This window comes from Helobdella robusta (assembly GCF_000326865.2).
Source record: "Helobdella robusta unplaced genomic scaffold HELROscaffold_9, whole genome shotgun sequence".
Classification (NCBI taxonomy): domain Eukaryota; kingdom Metazoa; phylum Annelida; class Clitellata; order Rhynchobdellida; family Glossiphoniidae; genus Helobdella; species Helobdella robusta.
In genome coordinates, this window is record NW_008705512.1 from 4,967,303 (window position 1) to 4,988,346 (window position 21,044).

At 32.9% G+C, this 21,044-nt stretch overlaps 6 protein-coding genes across 6 annotated transcripts; 4 read left to right on the top strand and 2 right to left on the bottom strand.

The window, feature by feature from the left end:
* Positions 1-2,192: 2,192 nt before the first annotated feature.
* HELRODRAFT_70735 (hypothetical protein) lies at positions 2,193-2,405 on the top strand (the record flags this gene model as incomplete). The annotated part of the gene is made up of 1 exon (XM_009032913.1): positions 2,193-2,405. A coding segment is annotated over one exon (213 nt), but the record flags the coding sequence as incomplete, so codon positions are not given.
* Positions 2,406-2,825: 420 nt separating this feature from the next.
* HELRODRAFT_71125 (hypothetical protein) lies at positions 2,826-4,587 on the top strand (the record flags this gene model as incomplete). Its single annotated transcript, XM_009032967.1, has 5 exons — positions 2,826-2,989; positions 3,329-3,469; positions 3,886-3,953; positions 4,204-4,258; positions 4,422-4,587. Coding segments are annotated over 5 exons (594 nt in total), but the record flags the coding sequence as incomplete, so codon positions are not given.
* Positions 4,588-7,033: 2,446 nt separating this feature from the next.
* On the bottom strand, positions 7,034-8,504 carry HELRODRAFT_156207 (hypothetical protein; the record flags this gene model as incomplete). The annotated part of the gene is made up of 6 exons (XM_009033357.1): positions 7,034-7,102; positions 7,305-7,375; positions 7,465-7,669; positions 7,795-7,881; positions 8,187-8,214; positions 8,410-8,504. 6 exons carry the CDS (start codon positions 8,502-8,504, stop codon positions 7,034-7,036), a joined length of 555 nt encoding a protein of 184 aa, XP_009031605.1.
* A 1,314-nt stretch (positions 8,505-9,818) lies between these two features.
* HELRODRAFT_70877 (hypothetical protein) lies at positions 9,819-10,814 on the bottom strand (the record flags this gene model as incomplete). The annotated part of the gene is made up of 1 exon (XM_009032933.1): positions 9,819-10,814. One exon carries the CDS (start codon positions 10,812-10,814, stop codon positions 9,819-9,821), a length of 996 nt encoding a protein of 331 aa, XP_009031181.1.
* A 534-nt stretch (positions 10,815-11,348) lies between these two features.
* On the top strand, positions 11,349-14,026 carry HELRODRAFT_189966 (hypothetical protein). Its single transcript, XM_009033358.1, has 4 exons — positions 11,349-11,667; positions 11,950-12,635; positions 12,795-13,497; positions 13,531-14,026. Exons 1-3 carry the CDS (start codon positions 11,499-11,501, stop codon positions 13,239-13,241), a joined length of 1,302 nt encoding a protein of 433 aa, XP_009031606.1. The 5' UTR covers positions 11,349-11,498; the 3' UTR covers positions 13,242-13,497; positions 13,531-14,026.
* Positions 14,027-17,607: 3,581 nt separating this feature from the next.
* HELRODRAFT_71107 (hypothetical protein) lies at positions 17,608-20,201 on the top strand (the record flags this gene model as incomplete). Its single annotated transcript, XM_009032966.1, has 7 exons — positions 17,608-17,709; positions 17,972-18,013; positions 18,708-18,756; positions 19,078-19,195; positions 19,327-19,449; positions 19,715-19,859; positions 20,136-20,201. 7 exons carry the CDS (start codon positions 17,608-17,610, stop codon positions 20,199-20,201), a joined length of 645 nt encoding a protein of 214 aa, XP_009031214.1.
* Positions 20,202-21,044: the final 843 nt, after the last annotated feature.

Genomic DNA, 21,044 nt, shown 5'->3' on the forward strand with positions numbered 1-21,044 from the left:
TTTTAAATTTTTACTAAATTTTTACCTTAAATTAAGATAAAAATTGTTTTCCAAAAGTATATCTTATAACTAAAATAAAAAATTTAGATTTATAAATTTATGAGATTTATCAGTCATTATTTTTATTAACTACCAAATTATTTTCCAGTTGGTTTCATGCAAACCTGTCTGGAGTTGGTGCAAAAAATTTGCTTATGAAGTATGGAAATGACGGAAGTTTTCTCGCCAGACCCAGCAGGAATAGTCCTGGAGATTTTACTCTTTCCGTCCGGTGGGTGTAATAGTATAAAATTACCTCTTTGGTTTACAAATAATCATTACATTTTGTCATTTTTTGTTTTACTACACATTTGCATCTTCACTTTCCCTAACTTAACAACAGTCGAAACGACGAAGTAACTCACATAAGAATTCAGAACACCGGGGATTTTTATGATCTCTATGGTGGTGAAAAGTTTGCCTCCCTATTAGAATTAGTGCACTATTACACTGATTGTCAGGGGGTACTGAAGGAAAAAAATGGAGATATCATTGAGTTGAAACATCCACTGTTCACTGAGGATATAATTTCTGAAAGGTTGTTCATTAATTTATTTCTCAAGTTTTTTGTTTGTTTGTTTTTTCTTCTATTCAGGTCTTATTGCCTTATTTTGTTTTATTAATCATCATTCCTTATCTAAATTTATTCATTAAAATATCAAATCTTATTTGCATTCATTCATTCATCTTTTGATAGATGGTTCCATGGAAATATTTCTGGAAAAATGGCAGAGAAGTTAGTGTTAGAGAAAGGTAAGAATGGAAGTTTTTTGGTTCGTGGAAGCACAAGTCGGCCAGGAGATTTTGTGCTGTCTGTCAGGGGAGCTGATAATAATGTCACCCACGTCATGGTCTACTTTAAGGTTTGGGTTTTTTGTGGGATGACGATGATGATTATGATGGAGAAGAGAGATTGAGATGATGGAGAAGTAGGATGATGATGTTGGTGATGAATAATGAGGTTAAAATGACGAACAGGACAACCAGTTCGATGTGGGTGGGGGGGAGAAATTTTCGACCCTGTCAGAACTAGTAGAACATTACAGGATGAATCCGATGGTTGAAAAATCGGGTCAAGTCGTGCACCTCAAACAGGTCAATTTATGACAAAAGTTGAGTTAATTTACCCAAAAAGTAGATTTATGGATTGATAAATTGTTTAATTTGTTCATTTGTTAACTGAATTTTTCATCCATTCATCTATTTTTCAACTCATTTTCTCATTAGCTCTTTCACTCATTTGTTCATCTACTTAACCAACTCATTCAACTGTTCATTCATCCAGTAATTCATCTATTCACTTATTCATTCATCTTTTTATTCATCCATTCACACATCATTCACTCATTCATTCCTTCTTTCATTCATTCATTCATGCATGCATACAGCCACTGAACACGACGCGTATTAGTGCGTCGGCCATCTCGACAAGATTCTGTGACCTCGATAGGACTAGTACCATGAAAGCTGGTTTTACCGAAGAGTTTGAGGTTATTATTATATTTATTTATTTTTAATTTTTTTATTTTTATTGTTCATTTATTTTGCTAAATGGAATGTGTGAATGAATAGACATTTTATTAAATAGGTAAGTAAACGAAGAATGAATGAGTGAGTGAGGGAATGACTGAGGAATGAGGAAGGAATGAACAAATGAATGAATGAACAAATTAATAAATTTTAAGTGAATTATGTTATGATTTGCTTATGAAGAGATTAAATATGGAGGAAAGTCGGATATTCCAGAGTCGAGAAGAAGGGCAAAGACCTGAAAACCGATGCAAAAATCGATACAAAAATATATTACCAAGTATTTTTTCTTACTTTGCTTTGCACGTCTCTATGCTCATACACTCTGCTGTGTGTCTGTATGTTTAATGTTTGTTTTTCAACTATATGTCTTTGAATATTTGTTGTGTGTTTGTGTGTGTGTGTGCGCGTGCGTTTGTGCGTGTGTTTTATTAACGTTAATATTATTGTATTGCCTTGTTATCAGCTGACAAATGGAGAGTGAAGTTAACAGATGGCGACCCCAACGTTCCAGGGTCAGATTACATCAATGCTAGCTTCATATACGTTAGATGATTGCTTTTGTCTTGTTATGACATGTGCAGCACTCATACACACACACAAACACGCACACGCACATACAGTCAGATTACGGGGGTGGAGACATGAGGAAGGCTTACATAGCCACCCAGGGCTGCCTTCGAAACACCATTGGCGATTTCTGGAGGATGGTTTGGTGTCACAACTGCATGATCGTTGTACTAATGACTAAACTTTCAGAGAAAACTAAATCTGGGGTGTGTTCTGTCAATTATTTATCAACTAATCAATTACGTGACCACCAATTAACTAATTAATCAAATAGTCAATCGTTACGTCAATCAATCAATGTCCTGGTTATGACATTAAACTGGCCCTCACTGCCTTGTGAGTGATGTTGGATCATCAAAGGCTAGGCCCACCGCTTATAACTGTGGTTGCGTAAGGAAGGGCGTCCTGCGTAAAAATTAGCCAAATAAATTACTTATGATGACAGAAGTGACAATGGCCCTCAGTGAATGGCGTCGAGGGGTATTTCGGTTTCATCATAGGTAGCCAAACGGCAACCCTCGATCTCGGGGAAAATGTCGTCTAAACGTGTGTTGTTGTTGTACGTCAATCAATCAAATAATTGATCAATCAACTAATTAACAAACTAACCCATCAAACATTCTTCCCAACAACTAACTGACCAATCACAGCAACTTCCTTCATCGCTGTCGACCAATCTGAATGCTCAGGGCAAATGTGTGAAGTACTGGCCCGAGGAATGCGATGGTGACCTTGAGATACCAGTGTATGGGGGCATGTTGAAGGTCGCCTACGTTTCGACTAAAGAACATGGAGATTATACTTTGAGGGAATTTGAACTTACAAAGAAAATCTTGAAAGTTATTCTTACGTTTCCTTGTTTGTTTTTGTCTGTCTCTGTGTGTGTGCGTGTGTGTTAGCGTTTGTTTGTGTATGAGTGTTTATATGTGTGGGTATGTTATGTATGTAAGTTGAGATACTGTGATTTGAAGATCAACTTCCTATTTCATATTATGTAATAATGTGGCACATAAATATAGCATTTCATTCACTAGGAGTTTGTCCTAAACCTATAAACTTTTTACCCAAAGACTGTAAATAACAACGACGACAACGACAGCAGCGGCCAGCCACAGCAGCCGCAACTACAGCAGCAGCAAACGGCGGCATCAGACGTCGTCGAACCGCTGTACGAAACGTTGCCACCGAGAACTATCTACCACTACCACTACACTTCCTGGCCGGAAGTTTTCGTGCCGAAGGATCCAGAGCCTATTTTAAGTTTTCTCGACGTTATAAACGATAAGCAGGAATCCCTGGAAGAGGCTGGCCCCATTGTTGTCCAGTGCAGGTCGGTCGGTCAGTCAGTCTACCGTAATCTGCCCCCTTATTCCCTATTTTATAATCTTTGGTTTACTTTTTGCCATTTTTAAAATATGCTTCTTCATTTATTTGGCTTTTTCGGCCGTTGTATATATATACACATTAACACACACACACACACACTCCCCACACTTATACATAAACACACATACACATACCACACACATTCACACAACACATTCACACACACGTATACACTCCTCACCCTCATACACACACACACACACACACACACACACACACACACACACACACACACACACACACACACTCATTTCGCACGCATTAACACAACACATTAACACACATACACACACGCACATTCACACACATACACACTCCTCACACTCATACACACACATTCACACACACACATTTATTCAGTGCTGGCATTGGTAGGACAGGCACTGTCATCATCATCGACCTACTTCGAAATCAAATTAGACTGCAAGGTGTTTTTTTTGAAGGGTTTGGATGCTTATTAGTGGATGGATTGATGGTTGAATAAATGAATGAACGAATAAATATGGATGAATGAAGGATGGATGAGTGAATTCTTCTAACCAATGAATGAGTAGATGAATATGAATGGTTGAATTAATGGTTGAATGATTTATTTTCATATTAATTAATTAATTAATTAATAACTGAATGATTGAGCGAATGAATGAATGGATAGATGAATGGATAAACAATTAATAGGCATCAACTGTGATATTGACATACCTCAGGCAATACAAAAGGCTCGCTCTTATAGGTAACATTATAATTATAATAATAGTGATAACAATAATAATTATTATTATAATTACAATAATAATGATAATAATAATTATCATTATAATTATAATAATAGTAATGACAATAATAATTATTATTATAATTATAATAAGAGTGATAATAATTATTATAATTACAAGATCTGGTCTTGTACAAAGCGAGTCACAGTACAAGTTTATATACCAGGCCATCACTCTCTACGTTGAAATTCTAAATTTCATGCATCAAGGAAAGGTAATAATGGTTCATTCATTCTGTTTTAACTTTTTCTATCTTTCTTTCTCTGATCTCTTCTTTTCTCTTTGATTCTCTCTCTCCATCTATCTATCTGGTATGTCTATCTATCCATCCATCCATCTCTAATTACTTGTTTTTATCTAGTCCGTCTCTATCCATCGTTCTTCTCTTTCTTTCACCCAGTCCTCTTAATGTTCTCACTCAATCTTTCAGATGCCTTTCTCTCCGACTGACTGATTGAGTGAATGAATGAATGAATAATTGAGTGATAGAATAAATAAATCGATTTATTTACTTTACTAATTTAATTTACTAACTTTCAAGAAAACAAAAACAATTGCGCAGAAAAACCAGCGCCTGGGCCACGAGTACCACAACATCAAATACTCCATGGACTCGTCCCTATCCGTCTCTCGCCTGTCAATCAACAGTCCCAACGGTCCGTCGTCCTTACTATCTTCGTCTAGATCCAGCATCTTTTCATCCGTCTCATCTACTGCCAATATATATAATAACAATTTTAACAACAGTAACAACAACAGCAACACTAATAGTGTAAATAGTAATCTCAGTAATAGTTGTAGTAGTAGTAGTTACGGCAGTTTCGTGGTTGGCGGTAGTGGTAGCAGTAGTAGGAGCCAGAGTATTTGTAGCAATGGTTGCCAAGCTACGGAGAAGGTGCTACAGCAGCAGCAGTTGCTTTCACAGCTTAATGCCAGGTTTACTGCTCTATAATTAGATACGTATAAATATATACTGGCAAAATGATATTGAGTTGCATAAAATTTGATTAAAATTTATTCTTGAACTATCAATTAAGATCTTTAAATTAAATAATATATTTATTATTTATAATTTATTTCCCCCTCACAACAGGTCCTCCATATCTTCGACATCCACATTAGGAGAAATGGAACAAAATTACCAGAATATTAATTAAAGTTTATTATTAATTATTACCAAATAATTGTTTACGTTATTATTTGTATTTATATAATTTTTCATTTCAAATTTGCAAAAATATATATATATATATATATTGAGAGAGAAAGATGTATATATACATAATAATCATGTGCAACGAATTAGTTTGAAGGACCACAATTAATCCACCGAAATCCTGCGTCGTGCTAGTTTAGATGATATAAAGGACGAATGCCGGCAACACCGTCTGCGGTGGTTTGGTCATGTCAAACGAAGTGGAAACAGTGCCATAACTTCTCTTGCAGATGTTGAAGTACCTGGCACACGTCCCAAAGGCCGTCCAAAGAAGTCCTGGTCGCAAATAAACGAGCAGGACATGAAAGCTCTAAATTTAAATGAAATGGATACAACTGATCGTCTAATTTGGCACAAAAAGTTGTTGGCAAAGAAAACAACGTCCTACCTCGGGAGAACTGGGTCTCTGGATGCTAAACGATGATTGATACATAATAATCATGTAATTACGAATGAATGAATGTATGTATAATTGTATTATAAATTATATATATATATATTATGTATATATATATATATATATAACACATATATATATAATAGAAATCCACTCAATCAACGACCATTTGTTTTGCATTCTTTATTTCTTTGTCTTAAAACCACATCTTGCAATTATCATTATTATTATTTTTTAATGTCATTTTATGCTTTTCCAACAGTATCACGAAAAGTGAAATTAAATAAAAATGAGAAAATAAAAAAGTTTACATTTGCTTGCAACGTCCATTCATATTGTTCTTCAGCACATAGACCCGTAGATAAATACATAAACATACACACACACAAGCGTACACACATACAGATACATATACGCAAACAGGCGGCCTGACAGATGTACAAACACAAATATAGTAATACGAAGCCAAATAGTAAATACACATACAAACACAAATGCAGGCATACATAACATACACTATACACAAACAAACAAGCAAACACAAAAATGTAGATGCATATTTCCACGAGTTACTATGGATATTATAAAGACTGCTGATAAAAATTTTTTATTAAAAAACTCAACAAACTAAATGAACATTAATTAAACAAACGAAATAAATAAATACACGACAAACGAATGGTCTTATATGGTAACTCTTTGTGACAGAAGACAGTGAAAAAATTACATAAACGTATACATACACGTACCTACACATAACCACGTGGTTGTCTAGCTTGAGTGTGTGTGTGTGTTTGTATGCTTGTCTATATGTCTGTTTGCACATGTATTAAAAAAAAGAAAGAACTTATCTATTCCTTTTTGCTGATAAAGACATTTTTAATTAAATAAATTTTCGATTTTTTTTTCTATTTTTCTTTCTCTTAAAATTTAATTTAGCAGAATCGTTTTAATCATTATATTTTAACAACCCACTCACTCATTTAATGATTACCTCTAGCTCACACCTTAAATCACACTTCTTTACCATCATCATTGACATTTTTGTTAACACTATTATCCTCATAATCATCACCATCCCCCATCCCCTCTCTCGTCTCATCACTATATTCCTCCTCATCAGAGCATATTCTTATCGGAGTTGGTCGTGTTGGATTTAGCAGCGGCGTCATACTTTTCATGTAAGATCTATGAATTAGTTCATTCATGCATCAGTTAATTCATCTATCCATCCGCTCACTCATTCATTTATCCATCCATCTATTAACGAATCATTCATTCTAAATATAAATCATTCATCTGTTCATTCATCCATTTATCTATTAATAATCCATCCATTCACTTAGCTATCCATTCATAATAAATGAAGGACATAGTAAGCGAGGCAGACCTTTTTATATTGCTCCTGGTTGGGCCATAGGTCGGAAGCTGTCACGTTCAATGGACTCAATGTGTTTGGCTCTAAAAAAATAATAAAAACATGTAAATATATACAGAAATACGCATAAACACACTCATGTAAATGCAGACAAACAAACACACACACAGACCTCCAAGAAGACTCTGAATAGACAGTAATATTGTCCTGACATCATAGAGGGCCGACCATTTTTCTTTCAAAATGTCCAAGCATATGTTTCCAGATAGGTCAACATTTGGATGAAAGCAGGGAGTTAGGAATTTCACGGTGGGGGCATTGTAGGGATAGCCAGAAGGAAACTCGAGTGATAATTTGTAGGTTAGGCTCTCATAGACCTAAGAAAATTGGGTGTGTTAAATTCAATTAACACTCAGTACTAAATTTTTTTGTATCTATACACCTACACCACACTACAATTTAAAAATATATTGTCATTATAATTATGAATAATTTTACATACAGTCCCAGTTGGACCCTTAATAGTCCCAATCCATTTGAATAGGTTGTCGCCTTCTGGAAAAGCTGATACTCCGTGCTCTGACATCATCTTATCATAAATATTATATTTTAGTGAGTAAGTGAATAAATAAATATATATACACACACATATATTATTATAAAGAAAATAAACAATTAAGATGAGTGTACATATAAAATAAATGCACGTGTGTAAATATGCTTATGCCTTTATTCTTATACATACCTGTAATGGTACACGCATGTTTGCTTCGATGCATATATGAAATGTACTTATGTAATTTTATATTTATATTATGATTTATATTTGTAAAATTACAAAATGAGAGAGAAAAAAAAATACCAGGCACACATACATACACAACTTTAACTAACCATCAGTGACATTAACTCTTTCTGCAGCCTAGATGAAATGAATTTATTTATTTATTATAAATAATAAAAAATAATAAGTGTAAAAGTTATCAGTATATATTATACATATACATATAAATATATATATAAATACATAAATAAATAAATATATATATATATATATATATATATATATATATATATATATAATACATGATCACTAATGTGTGTGTTTACACAATACCTTTTAGTAACTGAATGACTATCTTTGGACAGTGAATCTAAACCATCCTTGCCCTTGTGGCTGGCCGACGATGATGAGGAAGAGGCAGACGACATTATGTAGGATGATTCGTTGTTTGACATATTCAATTTTCTGTTTCAGTTAAATCATTTAAAAAAAAAATTTGTATTGTGTATTACATTGATTTTGATATATGATTGTACAAAATCACATCATTATCTTTAATTTTTTACTTTAGGATTGATTTTAAATAACTTACCTTAATTGCTTAATTGGTGCTAGTAAATGTAAAATGTCCCAAATTGATTTTTTTTTCAAAAATGTAACGAAAATTAATTATCTTTAATTTTTAGGATTGATTTTAAATAACTTGCCTTAATAATTGGTGCTAGTGAATGTAAAATGTACCAAATTGATTTTTTTTTTCAAAAATCTAACAAAAATCATTTTCATTTAGAAAAGATAGAAATTAAATAAATTAAATAAAAATCATAGGACCGAACAATGAACAAAACGAACAATGAACAAAACGTTGTGTTGTGTCAATTAATTAAAATTAAAATTAGGGAAAGAACAAAAACTTACGAATTTCTTGCTTTTACGGAAAAAACTGATTTATCTAAAAAATTAAAACGTTAAAATTTATTCAAAAACTAATTTAAATAAAGAAAATTCAATTTTTTCGAGAAAAGAAATGTTTTAAAAAGTACTATTAAATGAAATAATTTGAATTCGGTATGCGAAATTAGATCAATGCGAAGGAAATGGACAAAGACGTTTAAACAAAGAAAGCCGAAAATACATTTGGCTGGATAGAAACGTGTGAAATTTTGACCATTGTACGTCAATTTAAAGATAAATTTACTTCGACAGAACGATTTTTTTATTTCAGAGTTTACAAATTATGCATTCCAAGCTAGTTACCAATTTTTTTGTTAGATTTTTTCTATTACCGTTCCGCCTAACTAGCAAAATTAAATTTATGAAAGTATATATTATATTTTAACAAAATATTAAATATTTTACGTTATAGAGAAAAAAGTATGTATGTACAAGAGAAAAGGCGCCTGATATAATAGATACAAAGTTTATAAAGTAAATTAAAAAGTTATGTCGATAAACTGTTATAAATTCATCCAACATTTTAAACATGAAAAATTACATGATAATTAAGTGTTAGACATTAAATGTGGGTGTCATTAATAAATATGTACATTCAAAAAACATTGGAAGTAAATCATCATAAAAAAGTTAAAATAATTTAATATCAATAAAAAACTGTTATCAAAATATTAAAACACCAGATTAATAAACTAAAAATGATCTTATTGTCAGTAAATAAACATCCCAAATAAATATACATCACCGATAAAGAACTTTACAAAACAAAAAACATCAAAATAAATGTTTCAGCGATTATTCAGAAGGTTATTTTGTTGTTGTGGTGGTACAGCAGAGATGGCTGATCTTTGTTTCAGCATAGTCCAGTCAAAGACATAATCATAGCTGAAATTTAGGGTACGGAATAAAATTCGAAAGAGTTGCCTCATGTACATGTAGTCTGGGGCCTCATCAAATCTCAGGCCACGACAATAATTTAAGTACATGCAGAATTCAGCTGGAAAACTTTTGCAAAGAACTTCAACAGGTGTGGACATCTTTTTTTCACTAATTTTTTCATACTTTTGCTTTTTAGTTGTTGCTTTTAAGTTTTGCCAGGGTAAACTGCTTCTGTTGAAATACATTAAAACATAACCCAGAGACTCCATGTCATCTCTTCGACTCTGTTCAATGCCCAGGTGAGCATTGATGCTGGCATATCGAGCTGTTCCGGTCAGATTTTTGTCCTCTCTGTATGGAATGTGGGTTCGAGTTGTGCTGTCTCTGTATTTTTTTGCCAGACCAAAATCTATTATGAATAATTTGTTGCAATGACGACCATTACCCATGATGAAGTTGTCAGGCTTGATGTCCCTGTGAATAAAGTTTTTTGTATGCACATATTCAATTCTGCTTATCATTTGATCGGCCAACATTAGCACGGTCTTCATAGTAAATCTTCTAGTACAAAAATTGAACAGATCTTCAAGACTTGGCCCCAGCAGATCCATAACAAGGGCATTATACTCTCTCGCTTGACCGTACCAACGTACATGGGGAATGCCTATGGCTCCTTGTAAAATTTTGTATAATTTACTTTCGTAGAGAAGTTGAGGATGACGGGCATTAGATGGCTCTAATTTAACAGCCACTTCATCTCCGTTGGCTATGTTTATACCTAGGTAAATATCACCAAAGGAACCACTGCCTATTTTACGGACCAGTCTGTACTGAGCTTTCGATGGATCGCCAACGATAAATTCCGTTTTGTTACTTGATGAAACAACTGAGCGATCATTCTCCATGATTTTTTAATAAATTAAATTTAATTTTTTGAATTTTAATTTTAAAAAATTCAGCGTCGGACGAGACAGTTTACGAAGGAGTAGAACATAACGCGAATTAAAGAAATTTAAGCATTTTATAACCTCCCTACCGTCGAAAAGACATAAAAATAAAGATCGGATGGCATTGGTAAAAGCTAAAAGGCAAATTTGCAATTATAAATTATTGTGGTATACGTGCATATAGCAATAATGACAAACAAGATTTAATTTTTAAGCATTTTTCTATTTTATATAATAATTTTCCTAATTAATACTCATATTCTCAGCTTTAAGAGCAGTATTACGTTTTAATAAGGTCGACTTTATAAAATCATGTTTCCCTGTTGGAAATTTAAAGTTGAGTGCAACTAAATACTGGCAAACATTTTTTTGAATATTACGTAAAATAAATGTTTAAACTGTTCATGTTAAATTTTAAGCAAATAAATCACTTATTTCATTAAATATCTTCCTTTTAGTTTCATTCGAATAATGTAGTTTTTTATCGCTCAGTTTTGTTTTTTTGGCCATTTAAATTTTGTGCGGTAGAAGTTATTTTGAAAATTTTATTCGGCAGAGTTTTTAGTTTATTTTATATTGTTTTTGAAAGAGTTGAAAGATCAACATCAAAGGAAAGAATAGAAATTTAAATTTTAAAAAATAATGAAACCTGATCAGGAAAAGTTGAAGAATGTCCTAATCGAGTCTGTGGTCATGATGTGTCAGAAGGGTTTGAATTTTAAAAGGGAACTTCAGTTGCGAGGTGTCATAGGAGTTACCGTAGATCACAATGATCATTTCATCATTCACATTGATCAGACATTGGATGCAGGTCTGGCGTTATGTTTGTTGTGTGTACTGTAACATATAGAATAGAATTATGTTCAATATTAACAATTAAATTAATTTCTTTTTAATAACTTTATAATTAGAAATAATAACTTTATTATAATTACTAATTACAATAGCAGCAACTTGTGTAACCAGCTATATAAACATAAAATAAACCATCATCATCAAATGGATAGGCACTTAACTATGAACATAAATAAAATATGGTTATAAATATAAACTGTAATCATAAATAATTGAAATATTTAATAACTTTACACAGAAAGCAGTTGCATGATTGACAGCAGCACATCGCTATTAAATATCAAACCAGAACAAGTGGACCCAAACAGACAATTCTCTAATTCATCATTGCAAACGCCGGTCAAATTGGAATCTACTCAAACATTTTTTAACAATGAGCACTGTGTTAAAAGTGAATTTAACACCAGCAACAACATCAGTGCTAATAATAATAATAATAATAATAATAATAATAATAATAATAATAATAATAATAATGTTTTAGGTAGAAATACTTTTAATAGCAGCTTTTTCTCCCAAGCTCAAAATTTGTTTAATAGTAATAACAATAATAACCCCAATATAAACAACATTAATAATACAAATATTAGTAGTAATAATCTTCAAATGGCTTTAGTCCCTTTTGCTAAAAATGCATCCCAGCCACAATATATGCCGCCACAGCAGCAGCTGCAACAACTACCTCAAAATAGTTATGCTACTGGCCTACAACAACAACATCCACCACAACAACATCAGCCTCAAAATGTGAGATTAAAAATTATTAAACGACAGCAGCCCAGTAAGTCGCATCATCAACAACAACAACAACAACAGGCTACTGGACAGCTTCTACCGAAGCAACAACAACAGCAATTTCAGGCACAGCAGAATGCATTCTTTCATCAGCAAGGAGTCCAGACTCCCAGGCAATTTAATATGGGTGTATGTTAATGATTCTATTACCATTATTAATACTGATATTTTACTTTTATTGTTTTTTTGATTACATTGCATACACACACAAACTAATATGCACAAACTTACACACATATATACAAATGAAGTACAAATATAAAATACACTTATACACATTGTATGCAGATTCAAAACCAGCAAATGCACCAACAACAGCTGCAGTCACAACAAGCCACCAATTCGAGATTGACATTTGTTCGTCAAGGAATGCCGCTAGCAGCGGCAGGCAGAGGAATGTTAGGATTAGGCAAGGGGAGGAGCCAACTTAGAGGGGGCCAGCAAATAAGAATGTCACGAATGCCGCTTAACAACGCACTAAAGAGTGAATCTGGCATGGGTAGGTTAAAAGTGGGTAAGAGCCCGGGAATTCCATTTTCCGGGCAAGTCAGTCGACCAAAATCCGATAAATCTTTCAAGTTAGTGAGTCGATATATTTGCGATATCGATAACTGCAATGCTTCGTTCAGTTTGAAGTCGAATCTCAGGCGACATCAGAAGGCGAAGCACGAAGGCGGCGGTGGTGGTGCTGGTGATGATGACGACGACGACGACGATGATGGTGTGGGTTATTAGGATTTACGGTTTTTCTTGTTAGGGTATTTTCTGTGATGATAATGATGGTGACAATGAGGATTTTGTTGTAGTTGTTGTTGTTGATGATGAGGATGATGATGATGATGATGATGGTGGTGGTGGTTAGTGTAATGATGATATGATGGTTATTATGAAAGTGATAAAATCTCTATGGTGCAGATGCTATTGATTGAGATGTAGCTCTTATGGTTCCCTTTCGAATCTCGTGTTTTTATCATTATTATTATTATTATTATTATTATTATTATTATTATTATTATTATTATTATTATTTTGCATAAAACACTATTATTAGAATTAAAAATAAAAATAGTAATAATAATAACAATAATCTTGAATATTTTTATAATTAAATAATAATTTTCCCTGTTCTCTTTAACGATGAATCATTCATTCGTGATATCTTTTTAATTTAATCTCACTATCTAATCATATCTAATCACAATGTTAATTATACTAACTGATATTGTTATTATTATTATTGTTGTTGTTGTTGTTATTATTATTGTGAGCTGAGAAAAAGACTATAGCGTGACCATGTATGTATTATGTATATATATATATATATATATATATATATATATATATATATGTATATTTTTTGTATATTTTTTGTATATTTATATATATATATATATATATATATATATATATGTATATTTTTTGTATGTATTCAAAATATAAATAATAATAATAACGAGAAATAATGAGAAGAATAATAATTTCAAGAATTGAAACGAGAAATATTAATAAATTGGTGAATAGTATTCTTTGTTACAATACATCTTACTCGTGCGCTGAAATTAAGGAGACGTTTGGTGAGATTTGTGTAACGGAACCTTTTGGTACTTTCTTTTCGTTTATATCGTTCTTAAAATATCGAATTAATTGCTAGGTGTGATTGAATGTATGAATGAATGAATGAATGACTGACCGAGTGAGTGAATGAATGAATGACTGGCTGAATGAATGAATGGCTGGCTGACTGTCAAAGAGTGAAGAGTTCTTAAAACAGAGAGATAAATATATAAACGAATGAATGAATGAGCAATGGAAAAACTAAGCAAATGAACGACTAGATAGGTAAACAAGGTTCAAAGAGAACCCATTTATTTATGAAATTTAAACAACGGTTATCAAAACTGAATTCGTTTTTTAGTCATAAACATTTTTCCTAACTGACGTCATCGCGTCTCGACCAATCAGCTTTCAGTCTTCAGTATACAATACATAGGCGTACATTCATGCCTATAGAGACGGAGGTACTAAAGCAATAAGGACGAATCAATAGTTTTCCAGGCAGAGCGTATGAACAGGCGTACAATCTTGACTGCACGCAGATACATTCATACGTACATACATTCATACATATACATACATACATGCATACATACATACATACATACATGCATGTATGTATGCAAACAGAGATATAAAATGCAAATTTGAAATTAACATCATTTTCATTAAGCTTTTTTGGCATTTGCATAAAGTTGGCTGATTGAGAAAGTAGGAAAATAAGAAAATTATATCGTAAAATGTTTGTGAGCGCTCAAATAACCAAACTAATTAATTGCTTAAGTAATTGATTAATTAATTCACCAGAAACACTGTTTGTAGGATTGACACTGCTACCATAGTGTAGAATAAACATTGAATGGTGAAGAACAATAAACGAAACTTGCGTTTGTATTTATATCATCCTAGTTTATGCGATATATGCAATGTGCGTGTGTGTGTGCCTGCGTGTGTGTGCGCGCGTATGCGTGCAATGCATGCATGATCGAAGGCTAAGCTCTTCGTTGTATCTATATTTGATGATAGAGAAAAGGTGAAAATAGGATAGAGAAAAGTAGTCAGGAGAGGTGAGGGTGAGTGAAGGAATGAAAATGGGAAAGGTATGTAAAAACGGAGAGTATGTGGGCGAAACGAGAGAAAAATGGACAAAAGAAAGAGAAAGAAAGGGAGAGAGAGAAAGAGAGAGAGAAAGAGGAGAAAAACGAAAAATGATTGGATCGCAAGAAGGAGAAAGAGAGAGAGGAACAGGTTCCAGAAAACTGCATAGCACCTAGTTGCTGTATTGACTGCAATGTGTATGTATGTATGTATATATGTATGTATGTATGTATGTATGTATGTTTGTATGTATGTATGTATGTATGTATGTATGTATGTATGTATGTATGTATGTATGTATGTATGTATGTATGTATGTATGTATGTATGTATGTATGTTTGCGTGAAAGATTTTGTATGGGATGTTGATAATTGTGGCCACTACCGTCGTTCAAGCCGGGCATATCTTGTGTTTATTCGTCGTTTAATAATAATAATAATAAAAACAACAAAAATAATAATAAAACAAATAATATATATGTAAATATATTTGAATAATAAAACATTAATATAATAATCGTAATTATTTGAATTAATAAAATCAATTTGACGTATGTCTGGTAGGATCGTTTGTTGGTTAAAGAGTCTGTCTTCTCTTAACTAATTTATATTTTTCAATGATTAATAATAATAATAATAATTGATAATTAATTAATAATAATAATAATTGTCATTATCGAATTATCAATTTAATGGAATAAGTCTATCGCATAGTAATAGTGTTAGGAATAATAATAGTAATAATACTTTAATAATAATAACAATAATAAAGTACTATTTATATAACAAAAATTTTTACTACTCTTCAAAATTAGTAAGCATGAATTTTCTCATCGAAGTATTTTTAATTCATATTACAGATACACATTATAGTATTACATTAGTTTAGCTACTACTACTACTACTACAGCTGCTGATACTAATACTATTACTGCTACAACTGCTGCTGCTACTACCACTACTACTACTACTATCACTGCAGCTACTCTGGTGAAGATCTCCAGCTCCTGACTCAGAGTTCTAACTCCTAAAACAATTTTTCAACGTTTTTTTTATATTTTCACTTAATACTAAGTGACAGATACTTTTAAAAAGCACTGAAAATCAGTCGATAGAGTTGTTTTTCTTAGTGAACTTACCTTATATCTACGTTTTAAAACATACCTGAAAATCAGTCGATAGAGTGGTTTTTCTTAGTGAACTTTCCTTATATCTACGTTTTAAAACATACTTTAAAATATTTTTGTGATTTTATTCGCATTATTAGCTTCTATTCTTAATATTTATGTATTATATTATGTGTTGTATGTCTACGTATGTGTGTATGTATTTCTTTAAACTGTTCTTTAAAGGTTAATTATGGAATGGTATTTTTAAGAGGACAAACAAGAGTTAGCACTGTTATTAACAACACTATTTTCGTTAGTATTTAAATGAATATTGATGGTTTGTATGGCAAATGTTTGAATCTAAATAATAAGTTTATAAAAAATCATTTTATATTTATTTGTGGCAAAGCTGGTGAACTTTAACTAAACTTTAACTGATTTACTTAACTCAGCGCTGACAGCTCAAGAAGCGCTAACAAACGCACTACTACTACTACTACTACTTTTACTGCAACTACCACTGCTACTACTACTACTGCTGCGGTTGCAGCTACTACCACTACTACTAATAATACTACTTAGTAAGGTAGCAAAGTGCTGTAGTTATATAATAACTACCTACCTACCTATCTGTTTCATAAAGTTTTCTGATATCTTGAACTGTGCGTATGTATTGTGTTGACGAAGTATTTTTATTTCATCTCTCATAACGTAAACATCACAATCGGTATCGTCTATATCATTATAAGCACATGTACACAAAACCATTATAACCAACTTCATCGTCGTCATCATCATCTTCATCGTCATCATTTTTTTCGTTCAAATAGAAAATCGATAGATATATTATGCATGCAAATGAGCTGAAACACACACACACACACAAAACAAAAACATACAAAAACAAACATATTATTGTCATTAACAATGTTATTATTATTATTTTTAAATTATTATCATTATTATTATTATTATTTATTATTATTATCATCATCATCATTATATTACTATCAGTTTACTAGAAACTTACTAAGTGATAACTTTTTCAATGAAATTTCAGAACCATTCTTGAAATCATTGTGGAGAAAAAACGAAACGAGTAAAAATTCACAACTAAAACAACATCGTCAACAACAACAACAGCAACAACAACAACAACAACAACAACAACAGCAACAACAACAACAACAGCAACAACAATAATAATAATAGTGATAGTAATAATAATAAGATCGCCGTATCCACATTTGCACAACTGTTTCTTTGAAACATAAATTAGTAAAAAAGATTTTAGTAAAAAAAACAGAGACGACAAAAAATAATAAATAAACAAATAAAATATGGCCAAAGATAATAAATCGAAAGGTAACCAAGATGGCGGAAGGAATTCCCCGACGGATTTGCAAGAGATTCAACTGCAGATGAATGCAACTACGGACGAGGTAATGATGGTGAATGAGATAACGATGATTATGATGTTGTTGGTGGTGATAATTGAAATATAGATAATGATGTTAATGAGGATGATGATGATGATGATGATGATGGTGATGATTTTCGTTCGTTCTATCATTCATTCATTCAATCAAACATTCATTCATTCGTTCGTTCGTTCATTCGTTCGTTCGTTCATTCGTTCGTTCGTTCATTCATTAATTCATCAATCAACTAACCAATCAATCAACCAATCAATCAAAAATTCAGTCACTTGAAAGCACACGACGCATGCTGGCTCTCTGTGAGGAGGTAAGATAAAGCAGGAATATTTTATAATTTATTTAAAATTACTACTGCTACTGCTGCTGCTACTATTACTACCATTACTACTATCACAGCTACAGCTACAACTACTACTACTACTACTTCTATTACTAAACTACTATTGCAACAAGAACAACTATATCTACAACTCTTACTACAAATAATGATGTTTTAATCGCGCAAACACGGGGTTGTTAAGAGCACTCGAAAATTGTATGGTTTGCCAAAACCAATAACGAAAGTTTTGTCGGCAATAACAATGTCAACACTTTGGAAGGTTGAAAAAATTCGCTCTTTAAAAGATTTTAAGGCACTGGAAAAAACGTTCCAGCATGTAAAAGACTGTAGTGTAGGTGCAACAATTTTTTAAAAACAAACAAACAAGACGTAGCATGAAATCTCATTTTAAATCTCAAATTCAACACTAAATGCGCGTTCAATTTGTCGCTCAAAAGTACCGGTATTGAGTAGCAGGTTTTTTTTATTCGTCTAAAATGTATCTGCGATCTCATAATCGGTACTCGGTTTCGAAATTAATACCGAATAAGTTGGCGATACATCGCTTGTGACAAACCCCGTGCAAACCGTTCATTACATTATTACTCTACAAATGTATCAAAATAACCAACCAACCAACCAACCAAACAACCAAACAACCAACCAACCAACCAACACGCAGAGTAAAGACGCAGGCATAAGGACACTTGTTATGTTGGATGAGCAAGGAGGTTGGTGACGTCACACATACGTCATTTACATCATCGTTCGTTCATTAAATAGTAGCGATTAAACTTTTGTGCCAAAAAGTCTGTACATGCACATACACTTGTGTGTGACCTATACACGTACACATGAATCATGCGAGCAAATGAATGTCTTTAAGTTCTTGCAGAGACGGGATTTGAACCGGGACGAAGCGTAATAAGAATAAGTAACTAGGCATAGCACTTCTTTAGTTAGGACTAACTCGTCAATCATCATAATCAACACGAATGACGTCATCACCATCGTCATCATAACCATCAACATCGACATCGCCATCATTGTAGAGCAACTGGACCGCATAGAAGAGGGCATGGACCAGATCAACCAGGATATGCGCGACGCTGAGAAGAATTTGGAGGGGATGGAGAAGTGCTGTGGTCTCTGTGTGCTGCCCTGGAAACGGTTACTCATTTATTTGTTCTTTCTTTCGTTCATTCAATTCACTCATTCGTTCGTTTGTTCGTTTGTTCAATTCATTTATTTGTTCACACGTATGTTCAAACATTTACACACACACACGCACACACGTACAGAACAAAGAACTTTGACAAAGGAGCCGAGTGGAACAAAGACGACCAAGGAAAAGTGAACACGGATGGACCCCGCGTTGTCGTCGGAGATGGCAATATGGGACCAAGTGGCGGATTCATTACTAAGTCAGGAATTATCATAATTTATGCTAATTTATGTTGATAATCTAATCAACCAGCCAACAACAAACAAGCATACAAACAAAAAAAACAAACACCAAATAGCAAACCGACTAGTTTCTCATGAACGAATATCTGATTGGATGATTGGTTGACCGACCGACCCTCTCTGAGCAACCAACCAACCAACCCGTTGAAAACTAACCAATCAACTAACCAACCAACCTACCAACCAACCAATCAATCACTCAACCACTCAACTCAACCGCAGAATCACCAACGATGCCCGAGAGGAAGAGATGGAGCAGAACATGGGCGAGGTGAGTAACATGATCAGCAACCTCAGAAACATGGCAGTCGACATGGGCAATGAAATAGACTCGCAGAATCGCCAGATTGATATCATCAATCAGAAGGTTGGTTGACTGATTGGCTAATTAGTTGGTCAGTTGATTGACTGGCTATATATTTGATTGATTGTATAGTCAATCAATCATTCAATTTTTCAACATCATCAACGCATTTTCATTGCCATCCTCATCGCCATCATCATCATCATCGTCACCGGCATTACCGCCATCGATACCACCATCACCACCACCACTACCATCATCTACCACCCCTACCATCATCTACTACCACTGCCATCATCTACCCCGTCATCATCATCATCATCATCATCATCACGACAGACAACATCGAACCAGTTGCGTATAACGGACGCTAACAAGAGAGCCAGCAAGTTGCTGAAGGACTGAAGAAGAGGAGGAGGAGGAGGAAGAAGAAGAAGAGGATGATAAAGAAGATGATGGTGGTAGTGGTGATGATGATGATGCATGCAATGGTGATGATGATGATTATCATCCAAGTGAGCCAGAGGCCAAGAGTTAAATGCGATCTCCCCATTCAACTCATTCCGACATACATATGCTGATTTTTATTCATTAACGTTACTACAAATGTATTTTTTTCACCTTTCAAATTTTATTTTCGTTTCGTTTCGTTTTCTCATTCTCGTTTTAACACTTTGGGCGATAATTACTTTGGTATATGAACCGTAATAAAAGGTTAAAACAAAATTAAGGTAAGATTAAGGTAAGATTATGGTAGGATTAAGATAAGATAAGCCATCTGTTCATCTAAATTTATGGTATGATCAATATATCATTAAGATCAAGAAAGATTAAGATGTGGGAACGTTAGAATCTTAAAAATTGAATTTGCCAAGAATTGAAATATAGTCAATAATTGAAATATAGTCAAGAATTAAAATATAGTAGAGAATTGAAATGATATTAAATCAATTAAGGTTAAGGCGGGATTGAAATAAAACAAAAACATGATTGAGGTAGGATTGAGTTTATATTCAATCAATATTAATCCGTGATTTTTTGTATTATCTAATTAATTTTAATTCAAAATGATTTAGCTAATGTAAATGTTATATATATATATATAATCTATAAATTCTACCGAATGCTTGGCGTTAATATGTTTGTAGTTCGTTTTTTCGATTTTTCTCACTAAAGTTTTTTGGTGAACGTTTAGTTTATTAAAATTCAAAATAAACTTATTTTTCGAATTCATGCTGCAAATAAGGC